Source organism: Cherax quadricarinatus, chromosome 25 (genome assembly GCF_038502225.1).
Source record: "Cherax quadricarinatus isolate ZL_2023a chromosome 25, ASM3850222v1, whole genome shotgun sequence".
Taxonomy (NCBI): domain Eukaryota; kingdom Metazoa; phylum Arthropoda; class Malacostraca; order Decapoda; family Parastacidae; genus Cherax; species Cherax quadricarinatus.
In genome coordinates, this window is record NC_091316.1 from 23,457,063 (window position 1) to 23,477,957 (window position 20,895).

The 20,895-nt window shown below is 40.2% G+C and overlaps 1 protein-coding gene across 1 annotated transcript in view; it reads left to right on the forward strand.

Moving 5' to 3' along the window:
* LOC128689994 (protein inscuteable homolog) overlaps positions 1–19,913 on the forward strand; it is a 161,962-nt gene extending 142,049 nt beyond the window's left edge. Inside the window, exons 5-11 of the mRNA XM_070088665.1 lie at positions 2,248–2,421; positions 4,198–4,437; positions 5,845–6,016; positions 12,807–12,982; positions 13,290–13,468; positions 17,624–17,747; positions 18,106–19,913. Of these exons, the coding sequence (XP_069944766.1) occupies positions 2,248–2,421; positions 4,198–4,437; positions 5,845–6,016; positions 12,807–12,982; positions 13,290–13,468; positions 17,624–17,747; positions 18,106–18,237 (1,197 nt within the window). The 3' untranslated portion in view covers positions 18,238–19,913. The remainder of the gene's footprint in view (positions 1–2,247; positions 2,422–4,197; positions 4,438–5,844; positions 6,017–12,806; positions 12,983–13,289; positions 13,469–17,623; positions 17,748–18,105) is intronic.
* The last annotated feature ends 982 nt before the right edge of the window (positions 19,914–20,895 follow it).

A 20,895-nucleotide genomic window follows, 5' to 3' on the forward strand; every position in this document is an offset into this window, starting at 1 on the left:
GAATGTCATATATAACTCAAGAGAGTTATTTAGTAGAGTCTTGTGCACAGCCTTACACAACAATGTTATACAAAAGTGTAGGATTCTTCCTTACGCCAGGGGGGTTTCGTGATGTTTCGGTTACGTTTGGTCCGAGTCTGCAAACTGAACATGTTGGTACGCCCGTCATGAACGTCGATATAATATATAACATCTTATTAAGTCCGTCGCGAACGTCGATATTTAACAAGTTAGGTCTGCCGTAACCGTCGATATAACCCACCCAGCTCTACTACTGCATACAGGTATCGTAATGCTAAAGGTTGTCTAGGTGGTGTGCTGCAATACAGACTGCAACCTGAGTGATATAATATCAGTAGTAAGGAATTACGCATGGAGGTTCATGTACATATGCGATCATTCTAGGATAGCCCAAAAGAGAGGCAGAGCGACCTATTGAGGTCCTAACCCGTCTAAGTACAGCAGTACAAGGTAAACATAGTTAATTGCAACATGGTGATTGCAATTTGTTTAGTGATTTATTGAATTAGGTTGTTAGTAATATTGTAATGATAATGATAGCGGATGATAGTGGATAAGATTAATAGAAATGTTAAAGGCCTGAGCTTGCTACCATCTGCAGCTCATAAGACTGCCATCCCCACGAGCCCCTTTGAGGCGGGGTAGATGGCAGACCAGAGGCCTAGCTTCTCCCTACGAGCCCCGTGAGGGCGGGGAATGTGGCTAGGCCTGGGGACACTTGGTCCCAAAGATGAGGAGGTACTGTACCTCCTCCCATGGGAGACTTAAGTCTCGAGACACTCCCCAGATAGGGAGCCAAGGCCGGGTCACCACTACTTGGAAAAGACCCGGGCCGGGAGAATACCGGCGAATAAAAAAAAAAAAAAAAAAAAAAAATGATGTTAAAAAGAAGAAAATTAGGAATTGCCTTGTTATTATATGAAAGAAAAGCCTGAAAAGGAGAATTCACACAGGCATATTAATTGACACTGAGAGTATTTCCTGAATATTCTAGAACATTTCGCGACATCGGGTATTACCGGTCGGCAAAATGAAGGATTTATTCCATCTTTTTCATTAGTTAGAAGGTTCTACACATTAGCTGCATTCTACATGTAAATGATCCACTACTATAATGTAACTTCTTACGTCACATGACCTATTCGCAGCGGTTAGAAGCTTAGGGCTTTCTATTAACTATCACCTAGTTATTTTACCTCATGCATTCTGCAAACCGTGGTACCTACGCCACCCAACCCCATATGGGGTGGCGTGTGGGGGGGGACCAGTGTGTGGTTGGCATTCCGCTGGGCCTCCCTCCCTCAGTCATATATCGGCTAGTGCCACCGCGCTACCATACTCTGAAAAAACTTACCCTATTTCTCCTGTTTATTCCCTTGCAATATTGCACAGCTCCTAATGACGCACTGAGAAGTGTGAAAGTACTTGAGCTAAAGATTTCCAGCCCCTGCGGCTTGTCTTGCATTAAGATCGCCTGTCTGCGATTGTTTTGCATATATATATATATATATATATATATATATATATATATATATATATATATATATATATATATATATATATATAATGTATGTATGTATGTATATTGTGTGTGTGTGTAATCACCTAATTGAGGTTGAAAGGGTCGAGACTCAGCTCCAGGTGCCGCCTTTTCAATGAACGCTGCTAGGTCCTCTCTCTCCCTCCTCCATGAGCTTTATCACACCTCGTCTTAAAGCTATGTATGGTTCCTGCCTCCACTACATCACTCGCCAGACTGTTTCACTTCCTGACCACTCTATAACTGAAGAAACGCTTCCTAACATACCTTTGATTCATGTGAGTCTTCAACTTCCAATTGTGACCCCTTGTTTCTGTGTCCCCTCTCTGGAACATCCTGTCTCTGTCCACCTTGTCTATTCCACTTAGTATTTTGTATGTCTCTCCTAACCCTCCTGTCCTCCAGTGTTGTGAGGCCGATTCCCCTTAACCTTTCTTCGTAGGACATTCCCCTTAGCTCTGGAACTAATCCTGTTGCAAACCTTTGCACTTTCTCTAATTTCTTAACGTGCTTGACCCGGTGTGGATTCCAAACTGGTGCTGCATACTCCAGTGTGGGCCTGACGTACACCATGTACAGAGTGTGTGTGTGTGTGTGTGTGTGTGTGTGTGTGTGTGTGTGTGCGCACGCGCGTATGTTTTGACAGCAATTATTTGTATTTACGTGCTTGTGTGTCGTTTCTACAGTCGTCGCTGGGTCGTCAGAGCAAAGTGATCCAGCAGGTCTGTGAACGACTGCAGGTGGTGTGCAGCAACGACCATCACGACCACGACACGACCCGCCAAGTGGTGCAGGTGGTGACGGCGCTGGGCCATGCCTTCACCAAGCTGGTCGACCTCATGTTGAGCAGGGAGATCAGGGTAAGTGACAAGTGCCAGGGGATAGGTGGCACTGTTGGCACCGCTAATAAAAATGGCTAGAGTGGGCTAGGTGATACTTCAGCTACATCTAGTGATCAAAGTACATGGAATCACTGCAGGTCGGTGGTACTCTTAGTGCCCCTCCTCCTTATTATTGTAATAATGATAGGGAATTGCTATAATTTTCGAGGGGGGGGGGTGTGATGTAGTTCAGCTGGGCTTGTGAGGTCCCTGGGGAGACCTAATTTAACCAATTATATGGTCACACCTTGCCTTGGCAAACGTCTGTAGCCACGCCCACGTCTGAGGTCTTTTGTTTTAGACGGCGTCAGACCTAGGCGTCAGGTCGTACACGTGGTTGTGGAGGGTGCTTGGACCACCATAAAAGCCCAAGGAAGAGCATGATCAGGAGATTCGAGCGGAGCTGCTGCTGGGGTGCAGAGCTCCTGAGCAGAGACTTCGAGCGGAGCTGCTGCTGGGGTGCAGGGCTCGGGAGAAGGCTGCTGAAGTCTCTGGAGGAGACTCTTGGAGACATTGGGCAGAGTACTGGCTTGGAGCAGTACTCGTGCTGTGTAGGTCTTGGGGCCTATGTAGTGAACTGTCCTCTGTACTATTTGTAAGTTATATTCATTTTCGTCAAGTTGATTGTGTTCCCTGTCTCACTGCTTATACATACCATCCCATTTATCTAAACCAATGATGTACTCCTGTTCCCAAATATATTGTACAAGGACTAAATAATAAACTGTGTTTGAATAGAATAGTAATATTCACTGTCCCCGTTATTTATTCTTATTTCCATTATTTATGTTTAGTTAAAGTAGTGAGAGGGTGAGTAGTGTGGCGGGTAGAGTAATGAGAGGTGAAGGTGTAGTCACCAGTGACCTCACATTACCTACCGACCTCCGCTAATCATCTCACTCCTACCACTTCGCCTGCATGTCCCCTACCTACTAACTCCCTCCTCTTACCCCCATATTCCCCTAATCATTACCCCCCTACATGACAGGGGGGGAATGGTACAATTCCTAAGAAACCGAAGATGAACGAGTTTGATTTAAGAGAGGGTAGCTTCAGTTCCTTAAATAATAATATTAATATCTTATTTACAACAAGTACATGTACATGGTTTACAGGCCTAGCTGACATCAATGACATAGTACTATATAGAAAGCCGCTTGTTATGCAAAGCATTTCGGGCAAATTAGGTCATTGTGACAGGATGCGACCCACACCAGTCGACTAACACTCAGGTACCCATTTTACTGATGGGTGAACGTAGACAACCGGTATAAAGAAACACGCCCAGTGTGTCTACCCTCGCTGGGAATCGAAGACAGACCCTCGCCTTGTGAAGCGAGAGCTTTAGCCACCAGGCCACGGGGTACCTTCACCGGAGCATGTCATAATCCTGCACCTTTGTCTAGCATCAGTCCTGCACATCTGAGCCTTCCAAGCAAGCGCTGTACGATTGTATAGAGAAGTTTTTTTTAACAATTTGGTATGTGTGGAGGTGGTATTTTATTTGCAAGAAGATGTATGATTTTTTTTTTTTGCCTCTGGGTTCTTAATCATACAACACCTCAGTTGTACTATTAATCAGGTGTGATTAATAGTTAAAAAAAAACAGACAAATTGAAGAATGAGACACTCATGCAACATATGTGAAATGTTTCCTCAATAAAGATTCCCATATGTTGCATAAGTGTCTCATTCTTCAACATTTGATGAAGGGCTCATCACCTGTAAGTAAGAGTTAGTTTAAATGTTCGACAGATGGTGGTACGAGCCCTGGAGGAGTCGAGGAGCATATCCGAAGTGTTGGCTGTGGTATCACAATTATCGGCGCTTGGTGTGGATGGTGGTCACATCTGCCGCCTCATAGCTCGCCTTGGTGGTGTGCGCGGCCTTCTGGCTGTGTGTCTGGAGCCTCGGCTACGTCTGTGTCGCGTTGACGCACTCAGAGCTCTCGCCACAATCTGCTGCGTCGTCGATGGTATCGTTGAGCTGGAAAAGGTAAGGAATGTTACAGGTGGTCATAGATGCTTATAAAAAACTAAGCTATGTGCAAACTGTGACTCTTGCTCTGACCCAGACTCTGAAGGAATGTGATCCTCTGTAGGAAAACACATTTTAATTTTGCCTATTACAGTGAGTTAGGTCATCTGTATACGTGGTAGTTTAGTGCAGCAACTCTGAGGAAAGTATTTTAGAAGAATAAGAACTCGGGTACTCAACCCAAGAGTGCAACAAAGGTCTGGAAGGTGGAATTAATACCACAAAACCAAGTAAATATTTGTCTAGTCACAGGAGTAACACTGCCAACAGTCCAGCGGTTTTTAGGTGAATAAAATTTTTCACCAAAACTGGGAAATAAGAGTGATGGAATTGTTTGTTGGATCAGTTACTAACCTTAAACTCGAGAATATCATGTATCGCATTATTATAGTCATAACTAAGTACTAAACTCATACAGCGCTGCCTCTCGTATAAATATAACTTTCGAGAAAGAGACAAATGCAGAATAATGCATTCCTTTATTGACAACGTTTCTCCCACACAATGGGACTTTATCATCACAAAATGATCGTCACAAGCACATCTGATCTGTTTGTAGCTTGACCCACTGTGTGGGCGAAACGCTGCTAATAGTCGCATTATACAGCATTTCCTCTACCATCGTGTCAGAATTTTATATTATATGTCTCTATACACAGCTTTCATTGAATTTTATAATAGTTTTGGTGAGAAGGTTGACTTGCTCTAACAGGACTTCTCAAGATGAAATTACAAGGGAAATAGGACTTCATATCATGGTAAAATGATCTGGTGTTTATCTTTTTAACTGCATATTCGTAATTAGCTGAAAATTAATACCCTTGGAGTGATTTTAAGCAATTTTGAAATTTCACCGAGAAATGATTAAAATCACTCAGCATTTTTGAGTGAATGGACCAGTAGGCCTGCTGCAGTGCTCCTCCAGTCTTATGTTCTAAAAATGCATGAAATTAAATTCCATTGCCCTACAAAAACTTAATCAAAGAGATATATAGGGATTTAACCCTTAAATGGTCCAAACGTATATATACGTTTTTTTAACATCTGAAAGTACGTAAAAAAATATAGATCTTTTTTGTTTTACATTTGAAAACGTGTAAAAAACTTTTATCTACATTTTTTTTGTTATATTTGAAAATATGTAAAAAAAAAGTAGATCTACTTTTGTAGCACTACGAATTTGAACGTCGATTTCTTTGGACCGTTTAAGGGTTAAGTTTCCATGGGCGCTGGAGAGAATTAAACTTTTATAAACAAAATTAAGCTGCTATAAGGTTCAGTCCCGATATGCATCTTAAAGAATCTTTATATTTCTGTAAGATTGAATGTGGGGTGATGGAGGTAGTAATCATGTCTCTTCCTCAGGCTGGAGGTGTGGAGGTGGTGGCGGAGGTGCTGTGCGATGAAGACTGTCCAGAGGAGGAGAGGAGTGAGGCTGCCGGAGTGTTGGCGCAGATCACCTCCCCGTGGGTGGAGAACACCCACCGCCTCCCTGCCATCCACACCCACATGTGCACCATCGTCCAAGCCCTCACAGGTAACTACATTCTGTACAAGAATGGTATACATTACCGGCAAGATGAAGAATTAGATACATGTGCAACATCTGGGTTTCTTTATTTGTAGATGTTTCGATACCTAGATGCTTTATCAATACAAATTCAAGTGTCGTGGGGGTTCATCAGGAGAACATATTAGATGCCTTGGAAGGGTATAAAGAGAAGCCCAGGAGCCTGCCTATCTTGTCTATGCCTACCGAGTGGGGCGAGAGCGACTGACAGTGGGGCCTCTGGCTTACGCCTCAAGTGTGAGGATCTCATGACGTCATAGCTAGCAAGGCAGCCTATCTATAAAGTAACTGGCATGTATCTAAGTATATTAGACAGTACACAGTAGCACTACTGACAACTCGGCGATATTAACGTATGAGTCCCGACATACAGCTTATACACACTATAGACTGTAGGCATTACGGCTCTGGTCTGATTCTATACAATATCAATTTACACAACAGCTCAACATAAAGAACTATACATGATGATGATAAATGATTGTAATGCATTACAAATTATAATGTGATGAATGGTTTTGAAAACCGTCAAGTTGAAGATTGAGACACATGCACCATATGGGAATCTTTATTTAGGAAACGTTTCGCCACATAGTGGCTTCATCAGTTCAATACAAAGAAAGGTGCAAGGAGAGGAGGAGATTGAGGTAATCAGTCCCACGTCTATGGCCCTATGCTGTACATTCTACAAGATTGATGGACTGAACACATCGACTCCAGGCTGAGGGACTGATTACCTCAATCTCCTCCTCTCCTTGTACCTTTCTTCTTTGTATTGGACTGATGAAACCACTGTGTGGCAAAACGTTTCCTAAATAAAGATTTCCGTATGGTGCATAAGTGTCTCAATCTTTAACAAATTATGATATACTGTATAACAAATTGTAAATGATGGACTTAGTGGTGGTGCAGGTTAACAAGAGAGAGATCAACTAAGAGAGGAGAAGAATGATCTGTATTCATGTGATCTATGGATTCTGAGGAAATATATTTACAAAGAAGAAAACGTTTAACAGAATAGGCAGACTTGGTGCACACAAGTTTTTGCTGTTAAATCTCAGAATTTGGAGAGAACGTGAACACTTAAAAAAAAATCAATATCATTAAGTTTACATAGCAGACACACAGTGTAAATACTCTTTAGACTATTATCTATCTTTAGAGATTATTTACATTTAACCCCAACTCTGCCAGGGTGAGATTTATATATGCAGAGTGGTCATCATCTCTTCTGGAGTCAAATTCTGTTGCAATGGCTAACACATGCCATGGTTGAGGAAGATCTAGATTAGTATTTACAAGTGAAACTTGGGGATTCCTCATCACTTGTTGTGTATATGAGGAATAATGACAATCTAGTTGTTCTTCTGTCTGGTTGTTAAAGGTAGTGCGTACCAAGTCAGGATTGTCAGAGCCTGTTGTATTTGTCTGAATGTCATGAACCTTGTCATCATTGCATACTAACTTCATATGATCTAAATGTGATTCGTTGTACTGACCAAGACTGATTTCTTGAACTTTATACTTATTGCCACTGACATGTTCGACCGCTCGATATGGACCAACAAAATTTTGATCGAGTTTAGGCATTGGGGATATTTTATTAAAGCTAGTCAGCATAACTCTCGAACCTACTTTAATTTTGTTTGGCTTTGCTCGAGTATTAGTGACTCCTGTAAATTCTGCTGTTGATTTATGAAGTGTTTCTCAGATTCTTCTGAAGTCACCTTGAGCTAAGCCGATACGAGTCGATATTAAATCATCATGATAGTATTTTTTGGTTTCTGAGCAGAATATAACAACTCATATGGTAAGCGCTTATCTACACCATACAACGCATAATGTGGAGTGTCACCTATAGAAGCATTGTAAGTAGAATTTGTGGCACACTGAACAACAGGTATAACTTCATCCCAGCTTGCACTCTTGGGATTAATAGTGGCTCTCAACACATCGAGTACTTTCTTATTAGTTCTTTCCGCTAAACCAGGATGGTGAGGAACAATGGTCGATTTAAAGATCTTGTACAAAGTACACAACTTCAAAAATCACATTACAGAATTCACCTCCATTATCTCTTACTAGGGACTTAGAAGTTGTATGCCTGCAGATTATAAGTTCCTTAAATGCTTTAGCTACTGTCTCGGCAGTCTTATCTGCAATAGGAACTAACTCACAATATCTGGTGAAATGGTCTACCATAACACACACATGTCTGTTGCCCTGGAGAGAACATTGGGAATTAGTTAACAAATCTAGCGCAACTCTTTCCCAAGGTTCGCTAGTAGTGGGATACACCTGGATTGGATTAGGACCACTGACATTACATTTATGCTGCATGCAGACGCTACATTTCTTAACATACTCAGAAATATAAGTTGCCATACAAGGCCAAAATATTACAGTCTGGCTTGTTTTACAGAATGATCCAAACTAAGGTGTGCAACACCTGGTACATCATGAACTAGCTGTAAGGCTACAGTCACTAGTGACTGTGGAATTACTAACTGGTATACCCTTCTGTTAGGAGTACCCAGCTCGGCTGTGTGATCCAGTAACTCTTGGTTCATGACAGTCACTGATGGGCGCTGGTAGCTTCACTGAGAGAGTATGATCCTTCTGTAGCAGGAATCGAATCGCACCAGACCACATGGGATCTGTTCTTTGAGCATTCTTTATGTCCTCAGCACTAAACGGAGGATCTGCTATTACTATACTAATATGTCACGGTAAAGCATCTGCGACTACATTTGATTTGCCAGGCAAGTGTTCGACGGTTGGGTTGAACTCTTGGATAGTGAATAACCATCTGGCTAATCTTCCAGTATTATTATTATTATAATCAAGGGGGAAGCGCTAAACCCGGAGGATTATACAGCGCCTGGGGGGGGGATGTGGAAGGCATTCAGGCTTAATTCGGGGAACTGGAGCACAGATCCAATTCCCTAAATCAAGAGCCCCTCACCAACATCAAGGAACCTTCCTTGAGGGGTAATCTTCCAGTAGGTTGTTTATTCTGGAATAAAGAAATCAGTGGAGCATTATCTGTCAAGACATGAACAGGTACTGACATAATGTCTCGGAAGTGCTTTAAAGACCATACTGTTGCTAAGGCTTCTTGCTCATTTACTGCATAATTATGTTCAGCATTTGTAAGGACTCGAATAGCAAATGCAACTGATTTGTACTTGCTATCAGTCTTCTGAGCTAGGATGACACCTAGCATCAGTTGTTAGACAGAAAGGCTTAGAAAAATCTGGGAATTTCAAAATAGGGGCAGATGTTAGCTCTTCTTTGAGAGTTTGGAATGTTCTTTCTTGATGGAAGGTCCAAACGAAAGGAGCGACTTTCTTAAGTAACTCAGAGGAGCTGTTATAGAAGAAAAATTAGCAATGAAAGGTCTATAAAAACCTGCTATGCCCGCAAAGAATCTTACGGCATTAGCAGTTTTGGGAGATTAAAAATTTTGTACAGCGATTACTTTACTCTGGTCAGTCGTAACCCTCTAGGAGTGACTACGTGACCAAAAACTTGATCTCTGATCTGAATAACTGGTATTTAGACAGTTTGATCTTTAAATTAGCTTCTTCAAGTTTACCAAGTATCAAATGAAGTCTTTTCAGGGGTCTCCCCACGTTTTCGGACATGACAGTTACATCATCTAAGTACACCATGAGTACATTAACTATGAGGCCTCTAAATATATTTGTCATGAGCCTTGAGAAGGTGATACGCAGGGAGCATAAACCGAAGGCCATTCTGAGGAAATGATAATGGCCTGTAGGAGTGAAAATGCAGTTAGCTCTTGGCTGTCCTCGTGGAGAGGTACTTGCCAAAACCCTTGTAACAAGTCCAGGGTCGAAAAGACTTTATCTCCAATATTTTGTAAAAGGTCACCACGTACAAGAAGTGGGAAGCGATCTGGAATCGTTTTTGCATTCGACTTCCTAAAGTAAATCACCGGCACCAGGTACTAGGATCAAGGGTGCATTCCAGGGTGAATTACTAGGTGCAATGACACCATCATCAAGCATCCTATTGATCAGTTCTTCTGCGACAGCATTCTGAGGCATTATGTACGCAGGTACATAAATAGGTCTGGTACCAGGTTCAAGTGAGATATGATAGAACAATAAGTTAGTATGTAAAGTAAAAGGACACAAGTGCAACTAATGTGACATTTTATTGTGGCAACGTTTCGCTCTCCAGGAGCTTTATCAAGCCATTACAAACAATACATGAACACAGAGGATATATATAGGCTCAGAGTGAGGTGCAATACTAGTGGTAGTAGTAGTAGTAGTAGTGACAAGTGGTAGTAGTACAATATGGTAGAGCAATTAATTCGTACATGAGTAAAAGGATATGAAAGCTTCACCCCTGGTAAGGCATTTGTTCAACAGATGCAACAAATGCTTTACCTCATTTGGGAAGTCGGTGGGAGCTAAGTCTTTCTCCTCTACTGGTGGAGTAGATGGGCTCTCCCCGGTTGAAATAGCACCGACCACTGGTCAGGTGACAAATCATCCTCTACATGAACAGGGTAAGGATAGTGAACAAGATCAACAATGGTGGTGTTTGCTCTGAGGCGAGTACTGTGACCGGCAGTGTTAGCAAGGAAGAAATCGATCTTATTATCTCGTACAATATGTAATGATGGCTCGACAAACAAACCCTTTACCGTGCAAGAATCGCTGTCAAGTACCTGACCACCTGGTCACGTTACTAGAAAATGCACAAGTCTGTAAAGACTTACTCCGAACTTCGTACTCTGCAGCAGTATGACAGGTCTCGGATCCAAGCTGGTAGCCGCAAAATGGTACGATCAAGTCGCCAATTTGGTCATACCATCGGTAAGGATCAAGCACAATGCATAAATCTCTCATGGAAGCAAATCCCAGTAGAAGATCACATGGGAAACTAATCTGGTCAACAGCAAGGAAGGATACAGTAAAATCGCTACCTTGAATAAAAAAGGTGAGGGAAGTCTGACTTCGGACACGCAGGCTTGAACCAGCCACACCACTAAGAGTGGACACATGAGTTGGTTCTACGAGGACACAGCATAACTGCTTATCCTTAAACAAATTAGATCTGATAATATTGACTTGTGCACCAGAGTTTATGAATACATGAACGGGGGCATTTAGAACACATACTTGTACAAAGGGACCTAGTGTTGCATTGGAATTAACGTGCAAACAAGGAAGGTCGTCATCATAGGTTTGTTCCACTGCATCCCTAAAAATATCTTCGTCGAAAACATGTGAAGCAACATCATCAACGAGACAAGTCTTCCTCGAGACTGCATAAGGCATCGAAAGAATTGTGAACTGGGATGGAGTATTTAGTGTCTAACCAGGAAGTTGTGTAGACAAGGCTGGAGGATGCTGGCTTCGCTGTGGGTTAGCGTCCTATTGGCCTACACGCGGTCACATACACAATGATAAATTAGACACATGTGCAACTCTTGGGTATCTTTATTGAGGAAACGTTTCGCCACACAGTGGCTTCATCAGTCCATACATAGGAGAAACTTGAAGAACAGGAGGAGAATGAGGTAATCAGTCCCTCAACCTTGAGTCGATGTGTTCAGTCCATCAATCTTGAGTACACTTGAGTACTACTCAAGATTGATGGACTGAACACATCGACTCAAGGTTGAGGGACTGATTACCTCATTCTCCTCCTGTTCTTCAAGTTTCTCCTATGTATGGACTGATGAAGACACTGTGTGGCGAAACGTTTCCTCAATAAAGATACCCAAGAGTTGCACATGTGTCTAATTTATCAACATGTCGGTTCTCTGAACCATTCATCTACAATACACATACACAATGTCGGACTGATTTGGTAGAAATAATCTCTCTATATCTGCGTAATCGTCAAAATCATGCCCACAAAGCTGTCACCATTTGTGGTCCCTTATACTACTAGCTTGTACTACCTTGTCACTTGATCCATCCTTCTTAGCACTCGGCTGTTGTCCTTTGTAAAGAAGACTTTCCTAAATAAATAACAAAAAGGCACAATACCGTGACTGGAACGATACACAAATAACCCGCACATAAAAGAGAGAAGCTTACGACGACGTTTCGGTCCGACTTGGACCATTGACAAAGTCGCACTGAGTGTGACTTTGTCAATGGTCCAAGTCGGACCGAAACGTCGTCGTAAGATTCTCTCTTTTATGTGCGGGTTATTTGTGTAAGACTTTCCTAGTTCTTCATATAACTTACCTACACTTGCTGTTATCAAGTTGTATAAAGAACTAGGTATTGAGTGAAACGGTTTTATTAAAGGTTACGGTGTGCATAGTAATAATAATAATAATAATAATAATAATAATTTTTTTGTTACATTCATGGGGTAGCGCTAAACCGTAGGGGTCATATAGCAGCCTATGGGGGAGGGATGGAAGGTATTCAGATTTGATCGTCGGAAAGGAAACATAGGTCCAGTTCCTTGAATCAAAAGCCCCACACCGGCTTCAAGGAATCTCTCTTGACGGGTTACAGTGTCCACGAGTCTTTGATTTACTACGTTTCGACTCTGTCTATTTTCGTTTCTTATACTTAATGGAGATGAATCAAAGGAGCTTATTTGCCTTGAAATTTTTGCTGATGAAGATTCCTACGTCCTTTTCAATATATACCACTGCCAAGTAATTTAGTTGAGAATGAAGTGTAGTAGCTATACAGATAAAAATGGTTTATCTTTTGTGTACATATACTTAAAATTTTCATCAACTTTGCAGACCTTGCAGAGTTCACACAGACGCCGGAGGTCTTCCTACTGGCGTCAGCGGCACTGGCTAACCTCTCCTTCCTGGACGACACGTGTGTGAGTGCTATTAGAGCAGCTGGCACTGTTGGTATTCTGCTCAAGGCTCAGCGCGACAACCCAAGCATCTCTATCTTCACTAAAGATCAGGTCTGGCCTTTCTTAGTTCTAAGAGATACTTTAGTTGTTCTCTTCCATGAAATATTTCCATGGTGACTGGAGCAACAAACTAACGAGCTCGGTTATAGCGAAACCTCTAAAATAATAGCTTTCTCTACATTACGAGTATTTATTCTCTCTATCTCTATATTTACCATATTGTATTGCGATACTGGGGATAATAGTTATTGTACGTTATGGTGTTAACGTTTCTTGCAGCTAAAGTCACCATGGTATAATCTCGACATAAAGAGAACAAATATAGAGTCATGTCACAAAAGTACTTCATGGTTTGCAGATCGCCACGGTATTGGCCAACCTGGCGGGGTCACGAGAGGCAGCAGAAGAAGTGGTCAGGGGTGGAGGCGTGGCCGTTCTGCTGGCTCTGCTCAACACCGGGCCAGCCCCCTCCCTCCGCCTCCCCGAAGTGGCCGCTGCGGAGCGAATCCAGCAGAAGTCTGCCATCACCCTCTCCAGGTGAGTTACCTCATGCATCACGACACCTCCTGTCTAGCCTAGTCATCCCTGAATGTGGGCAGCATTACTGATTATCTTCACATGACAGCCGAGACAGAAGTTAACATTTATTTTGTGCATCTGCGAGTTGCAAGTTTTAGCCTCACACTCCTTCAAGGAGGATGCCTTCAAACTGGTGAAGAGCTCTTGATCAAGTAATTACAGTTATTCTCCCCTTACTTGGATCAAATCTAATATCATCCATTCCCCAAACACTGTTTGACCCCCTAAGACTTAAGCTCTTCTTAAAAATAATAACATAACCAATTAGGCTGCACTAAAACCCTACTAGATCTTTCGTGCAAGGTCACAGTCTCTGGAAAATTCCATCTAACAAGCTCGGTCATTTTATTTTATCATATGCTGCTGTTTTATGCAGTTATCGATGGAAAATCATAAAGTGTTCTATTACTTTGTACAGCATCCTATGCAGCGTTTTATGCAAGTTAGAACGACTAACTTGTTATCTATTCCGCATGTATCTGTCACCCTTTACTTCGTGTCGTATCATTAATATTAACCATTTAATGACTGTTGGATGCTTTTAATATTCAGTAATTGGATACATCTTATGTTATATGGGGCAATGTGTGTATGTAACGTGTTTACACACACTCGCTTCATTCTTTGCATGTTGGCTGACACACTCCTCGCCCCGTATATGATGCTGTGCACACGTCTCACCTCACGTGGAGGTGGAGGGGAAAAGAGACATGGTCAGAGCCTATAACTTTGATGTTTTCATCCTTCTAACTTTTTCGAAGAATCTGCAGCGTCCTGCAGACGTCTCATTGTGTACCTTTATGATCCACTAAAAGTTTATATGTTAAGGTTGCAGAGACCTTATCAGGTTTTTATCCCTAAGGTTTTCATCCTGATGCAGTAACCGTAAAGGTGGCAGAGAGTTGGGTACAGTATGTGCGTGTGGCTAGCATTTTTATTTATTTACAAACCACTGGAACCATTTGGTTATGCATCGCATTAAACATTCAGTTTTAATATCAAATTTACACTATCCTTCACAACTTGTTACTGTTGTGACCAGTTCACTCTCCTAGTATATAAATCTTGAAGTGGGTAAACTACTTAGTTTTCACATTCTTCAGTCCATATAAATATTCATTCATGTGTCAGAAAATCTAGATAAAAAGGGGAAATATCTCCATCATTTATGTCAAAATAATTGCTATGTTCTTAAGCACTCTGCGGGAAGAATGACGCCCCACAGTGATGGGCGCCCCACACTGAGGGGTGCCCCACAGTGAGCGGCGCCCCTACCACTAGGTATAAACCACTGAAACTTCACCACCACTGGAAGAGCAATAAGGGTGCTAGGCAGGTATAAGTCATGTACAAGTGGCCGGAGAAACCTGGTTTCTGTAAAGCGACTTATGACCACAAAGCCACTTCTTCAGAATACAAATCTAGAGACGGGGTTGAAAACCCGAGTTAATCCTGGAGGCACAAAACATGAAAAGACTCCAGAATGTTGCTGCTTATTAAAATAAAAGCTCCTCGGGGTAAAAATGTTAGTCTTACAGATAATTTGCCACTACTCTCTTGTATGGGAATTTCATGAAGTCAGTAAATAACGTTTAAATGATTGTTTATTTAGATGTTTGCTCTAAATTAAAAATTGGAAGAATATATTGATATTAAGATCAGACCCTGATCTACTACGAGGCTTGGTCTCAGACCGACCCACGGGGGCGGTGACCCCCGAAATCCTCTCCAGGTATACTCCAGGTAAGGTAATGACTAGACCAGGGCTGAAGAACCTGTGACCTAGGGCAGGGTGGGCAACCCTTAGCACACATGCCAAACCTGGCACACCAGCAACTTCTTTCCGGCACGCTAACCTCTGGTCTCATCTCAAAAAAAAAAAATTGCAACATTTATCACGTATTCGTTCCAACAAAAGCGGGGAAATAGTCCCTATATGTCTCCTGAGATCTTGTATCAAAGATATGGCCGACTTTGGCACGCACACTTCAAGAGGTTGCAACCCCTGTTCTAGAGCACTTCTAGCGCGGCCTTCTGAATTAATTATTTTTCCTGAAGATATTATATAATTAGCATTTTACAAAATAACCGATATTTTGCAGTATATCTAATCAAAATTTCTTGGATGCGGCCTTGTTAGATTACAGTTAACTTCCAACATATAAATATCCCCACCCCTGGACTAGGCAGATGCATTTACTGCATAGGCAATATTTTACATATCAATAACATTGTAACAATTTCACGAATGTTAGCCAGAGAGTGATTCGAACACATAATTTCGAGATTGGTAATTAACACATAAATTATATTATTGTAATTTCGAATACATAAGATTCCAATAGAAATCTTGCGCCACGAGTACTACGCCCGTCATCTTTCATTATTTATATATATATATATATATATATATATATATATATATATATATATATATATATATATGTCGTGCCGAATAGGCAGAACTTGCGATCTTGGCTTAAATAGCAACGTTCATCTTGCCATATAGGACAAGTGAAAATTTGTGTATGCAATAATTTCGCCAAAATCATTCTGAACCTAACGAAAAAAATATATTTCACTGTGTTTGTTTAGTATTAAATTATTGTAAACAAATCTAAAATATATTTAGTTGGGTTAGGCTAAAATAAATTGCGCTTGTTATAATAAGGTTAGGTAAGTTTTCTAAGTTCCTTTTGGTGCAAAATTATAAATTTTTACATCAACATTAATGAAAAAATATATCTTTAAACGTATAAGAGAAAATTTTAGAAAGGACTTAATTTTAAATGAGTTCTTGCTAATTGACCAGTTTTACATATTCGGCACGACATATATATATATATATATATATATATATATATATATATATATATATATATATATATATATATATATATATATATATATATATATATATATAAAACGATGGGGTCCACCTCTGGTGTAAATTGTGGGACCAATAGCCTCGGGGAAGTGGATAAAAAGGCTTCAAGGAAGAATATTTGAATTTCTTCCTTTCCCCTACCACCCCATCTTTTCATTCTTTTTTTGCCAATAAATATATTTTATTACATATATATATATATATAATGTAATAAAATATATTTATTGGCAAAAAAGGAATGAAAAGATGGGGTGGTAGGGGAAAGGAAGAAATTCAAATATTCTTCCTTGAAGCCTTTTTATCCACTTCCCCGAGGCTATTGGTCCCGCAATTGGACCCCATCGTTATATATATATATATATATATATATATATATATATATATATATATATATATATATCTTTCAACGTACCAACCGTATCCCACCGAGGCGGGGTGGCCCAAAAAGAAAAACGAAAGTTTCTCCTTTTACATTTAGTAATATATACAGGAGAAGGGGTTACTAGCCCCTTGCTCCCGGCATTTTTGTCGCCTCTAACAACACGCATAGCTTACGGACGAAGAATTCTGTTCCACTTCCCCATGGAGGTAAGAGGAAATAAACAAGAACAAGAACTAGAAAGAAAATAAAAGAAAACCCAGAGGGGTGTGTATATTATGCTTGTACATGTATGACCTAAGTGTAAGTAGAAGTAGCAAGACGTACCTGAAATTTTGCATGTGTATGAGAAAAAAAAAAGGCACCAGCAATCCTACCATCGTGTAAAACAATTAGGTTCAGAATGATTTTGGCGAAATTATATCATACACAAATATTCACTTGTCCTATATGGCAAGATGAGCGTTGCTAGTTAAGCCAAGATTATTATATGTATATATATATATATATATATATATATATATATATATATATATATATATATATATATATATATATATATATATATATATATATATATATATATATATATATGTCGCAAGTTCTGCCTATTCGGCACGACATATATATATATATATATATATATATATATATATATATATATATATATATATACATATATATATATATATGTGTGTGTGTGTGTGTGTGTGTGTGTGTGTGTGTGTGTGTGTGTGTGTGTGTGTGTGTGTGTGTGTGTGTGTGTGTGTGTGTAATTTCTACCACTATGCACTGAATGACCCTCATGGGTGTAATGGTTATATAATAATAATTCTCGTGTATGCAGACTTTGTCGGGATCCGTCGGTGGCCCAGCAGGTACTGGAGCTGGGTGGGGCGGAGCGGCTGGTGAAATTGTGTAAGGACGACCAGGAACGCCACCACAGTGATGCTGTCCTAATTGCCTGCCTGGTGAGTCTTCGTCTCCTTTCCATTATCCTAATTCAAAATCCTTTCATTTCCACCGCCATCCAGGCTTCTCCATTACTTCAGTCACAAAATGATAAAGAAATTCATTGATTAAAATTATTCAAAATGGTGTAATAGAGGCTCGATTCTTCCTCCAGAACTTGACCTCCAGCCAATCCTTTACCCGGCTATTTAACCCGCACGGGTTTATCTTTCTTTGCAATAGAATTGTCCTAGCATTGTCAGTTTTAAATTGTATTCAAGAAATATGTTTGATCATAATGTTTCCTGCACATTTTTAAATGATAATTTATTAAAAGTAGGAACATCATGTAATTCAGGAACTTATGTACTTTCCCAGGCGGCCCTGAGGAAGATGGCGTCGTCACTGGGGTCAGAGGAGCTGCGAGGAATGGACGCCGCTGAGCTGGTGGAACCTCGCCTCCTGGACTCCTTCCTCACCTACTCCTCCCGTCAGGAGAGCTTTGTCTAGTTTAGTTGACCACACATGAATGTTTCAAGGGTGTTGAAGGGCAGAACAATTTTATTGTGCTCGAGTTTATGAAATCCACTTTACAAGTGTTCCGCGAAATCTAAAGCATTCAAGAATCCACCGTTAAGTGTTCAAAGACATTTTCAAAGCATTTGGATTGTGGAAGTGGATTGTATTTTAACATTCGCACTCTCTTAGGGCATTTCTGTAGATTATATTTTTTTGACGAATTAGTTTCAAATAGAAACTGGACAGCTATTTTCCACATACACTTTCCTGAAGATCCAGATTGTGAGGGCTATTTATGCCTGCCAACCTCTAGCATCACCAACCTTATTGAACTGGTCAAGAAACTTAGAATCAGGCACAGGGCTGTGTTTACAATCTCTATACCCATCACTTTAGATTTCTATATACTTCGAGGTCATACGGCGCCGTGACCTAAGAAAAATAGGCGACTCGGGGCGACGTATACATATGCTGTTAGTTTTATAAAGCGTGAAACGCGGATGTCCTTCAGCATGAGGACAACGCTGTTTGACCCTTGTGGGTATAACGCTTAGTTTTCATGATAATCAGCATAAGGAATGGTGGAGGCTCGATCCTCCTGTTTATCGTGAGAGACGTCCTAACTAACTGTATTTTAGTTCCTTTGCGCAGATAGATCGAACTTTGTAATTTGTTGACCAACAAATTTCAAGGAAACTGATCAACCTTGACAGCCAACTAATATTTAAAATGTCTTCTTTACGGTAATTTGAAAACTAAGCTCTAAGCTGTTAAAATGCTATATTTCTTTATATATAAAACATAGTTGTAGATGTTATTAGGTTTATTACAAAAAAAAATTTTTTTAACATGAGGGCATTTATGCTCGTGTGTGGAGGCATCAAGACCTTTGTGTCCACGGGACATTTATACTTCATGGAATATGTAGACATAATTTAATGAATTAGAGAAATGAGTGAATCAGTTTGTATTCGGATTATTATGTGCGAGATATTGTTCAATACAATTTCGAATTATTTATAATTTGTATGTATGAAATTATGATCATTGACTCTGGCACTATTACTTTTCTCACTCGCTCTAGAAGCTGTTCTTGATTTAGGGAATTGGATTTGTGCTCCAGTTCCCCGAATTAAGCCTGAATGCCTTCCACATCCCCCCCCCCAGGCGCTGTATAATCCTCTGGGTTTAGCGCTTCCCCCTTGATTATAATAATAATAATCTAGAAGCTGTTGCATGCTATGCTCTCCTTTCTTGGAGCAAACCTGAATTTTCCCCACGACTACCTACGGGTTTAGCACTCCCCCATGAATATAATGATGTATAATACTAATTCCGGTGGAGGATGACGACACTGTGAGCCCGTAAGTGAATGAAGAAAACCGAGCCGAGGCTGTTTTGTCTCCATCTAAATCCAGCACAACTTGTCATTGTCTTTCATGAAAAATTAAACAACATTTCACGATACAAAACCTGGGCGACAGGTGATTCTTTAGACCTTTTTTAAGCCTATTTTTACTCTAGCATCTTTTGTTTTATGAAGTTATAATAGCCCACACGGCCTACAAAAAAAAAAAAAAAATCACAGGAACCCACATCTGTTCCATACAGGATCCATGGAATATTTGATTAATTCTATTTTTGCAATTCTGATTTTTTTTAGAAATGCCTAATAATAATAATAATAATAATAATAATAATAATAATGGTGATAATAATAATAATAATAATAATAATAATAATAATAACCCATGTTAAATACACTGGAAATCGTGACCGGATCAAAAGTTAATCCTCCCACTCAAGACACTTTCCGGTTTAAATATATTAGTTATAAATGAAGAGCTAAACCTACAAGGGTCATACATCTCAAATATATTACAGATTAATGACCTCACATTTATAGACTTAGTGAATGATGGAGGTTGTAATGTAGTGTACAAATAGAAGACGACCAAAAATAAAGTACATGAATCACGTATCATAACCAAGAAAAGTCTTGCAACAATTGATTCAACTTGGACACGTTCAAATTGTCATAAAAGATGTAAATAATAAATCAGGCACTAAACCCGAGAGGGTCACACCAGACAGCATTACTGAAAAAAAAAATTAAGATTTAAGTAGATCAGAGAAAGAACAAGTGGAAATAAGTAGCATGTTGCAGTGTCCAGTAGTTGTTCTGAAGTGATAATATATGCAAATATGAACAACAAAGTATGTTTACCATCACTTCAGTCAAGACTGAAGGACGCTTGATTCATAAAAACTGCAGATACCTTGGATCAAATCAAATAACCATTACTCAATCGGGAAAAACAAAGTGTAGTTATAATATGTTCCTTAACTGCCAGTGACGCTGGTGAAGGGCTCTTGATCTAGGGAATTGGATCTGAGCTCCGGTTCCCTGAACTGAGCTTGAATACCTTCCATCCCCCCCCCACATGCGCTGTATAATTCTACGGGTTTAGCGCTCGCCCATGATTATAATATAGTATTGTCAGTAAAGATCTGTGAACTCAATAAATCCACTATGTAACCGAATCATTGTCAAGGGATTACTTTATACTGCATTTGTTTCTTCTTCCTAAGTCACCCCTACAGGTTTAGCGTTTCCCCCTAAATATAATCGTAACTAAGCGCTAAACC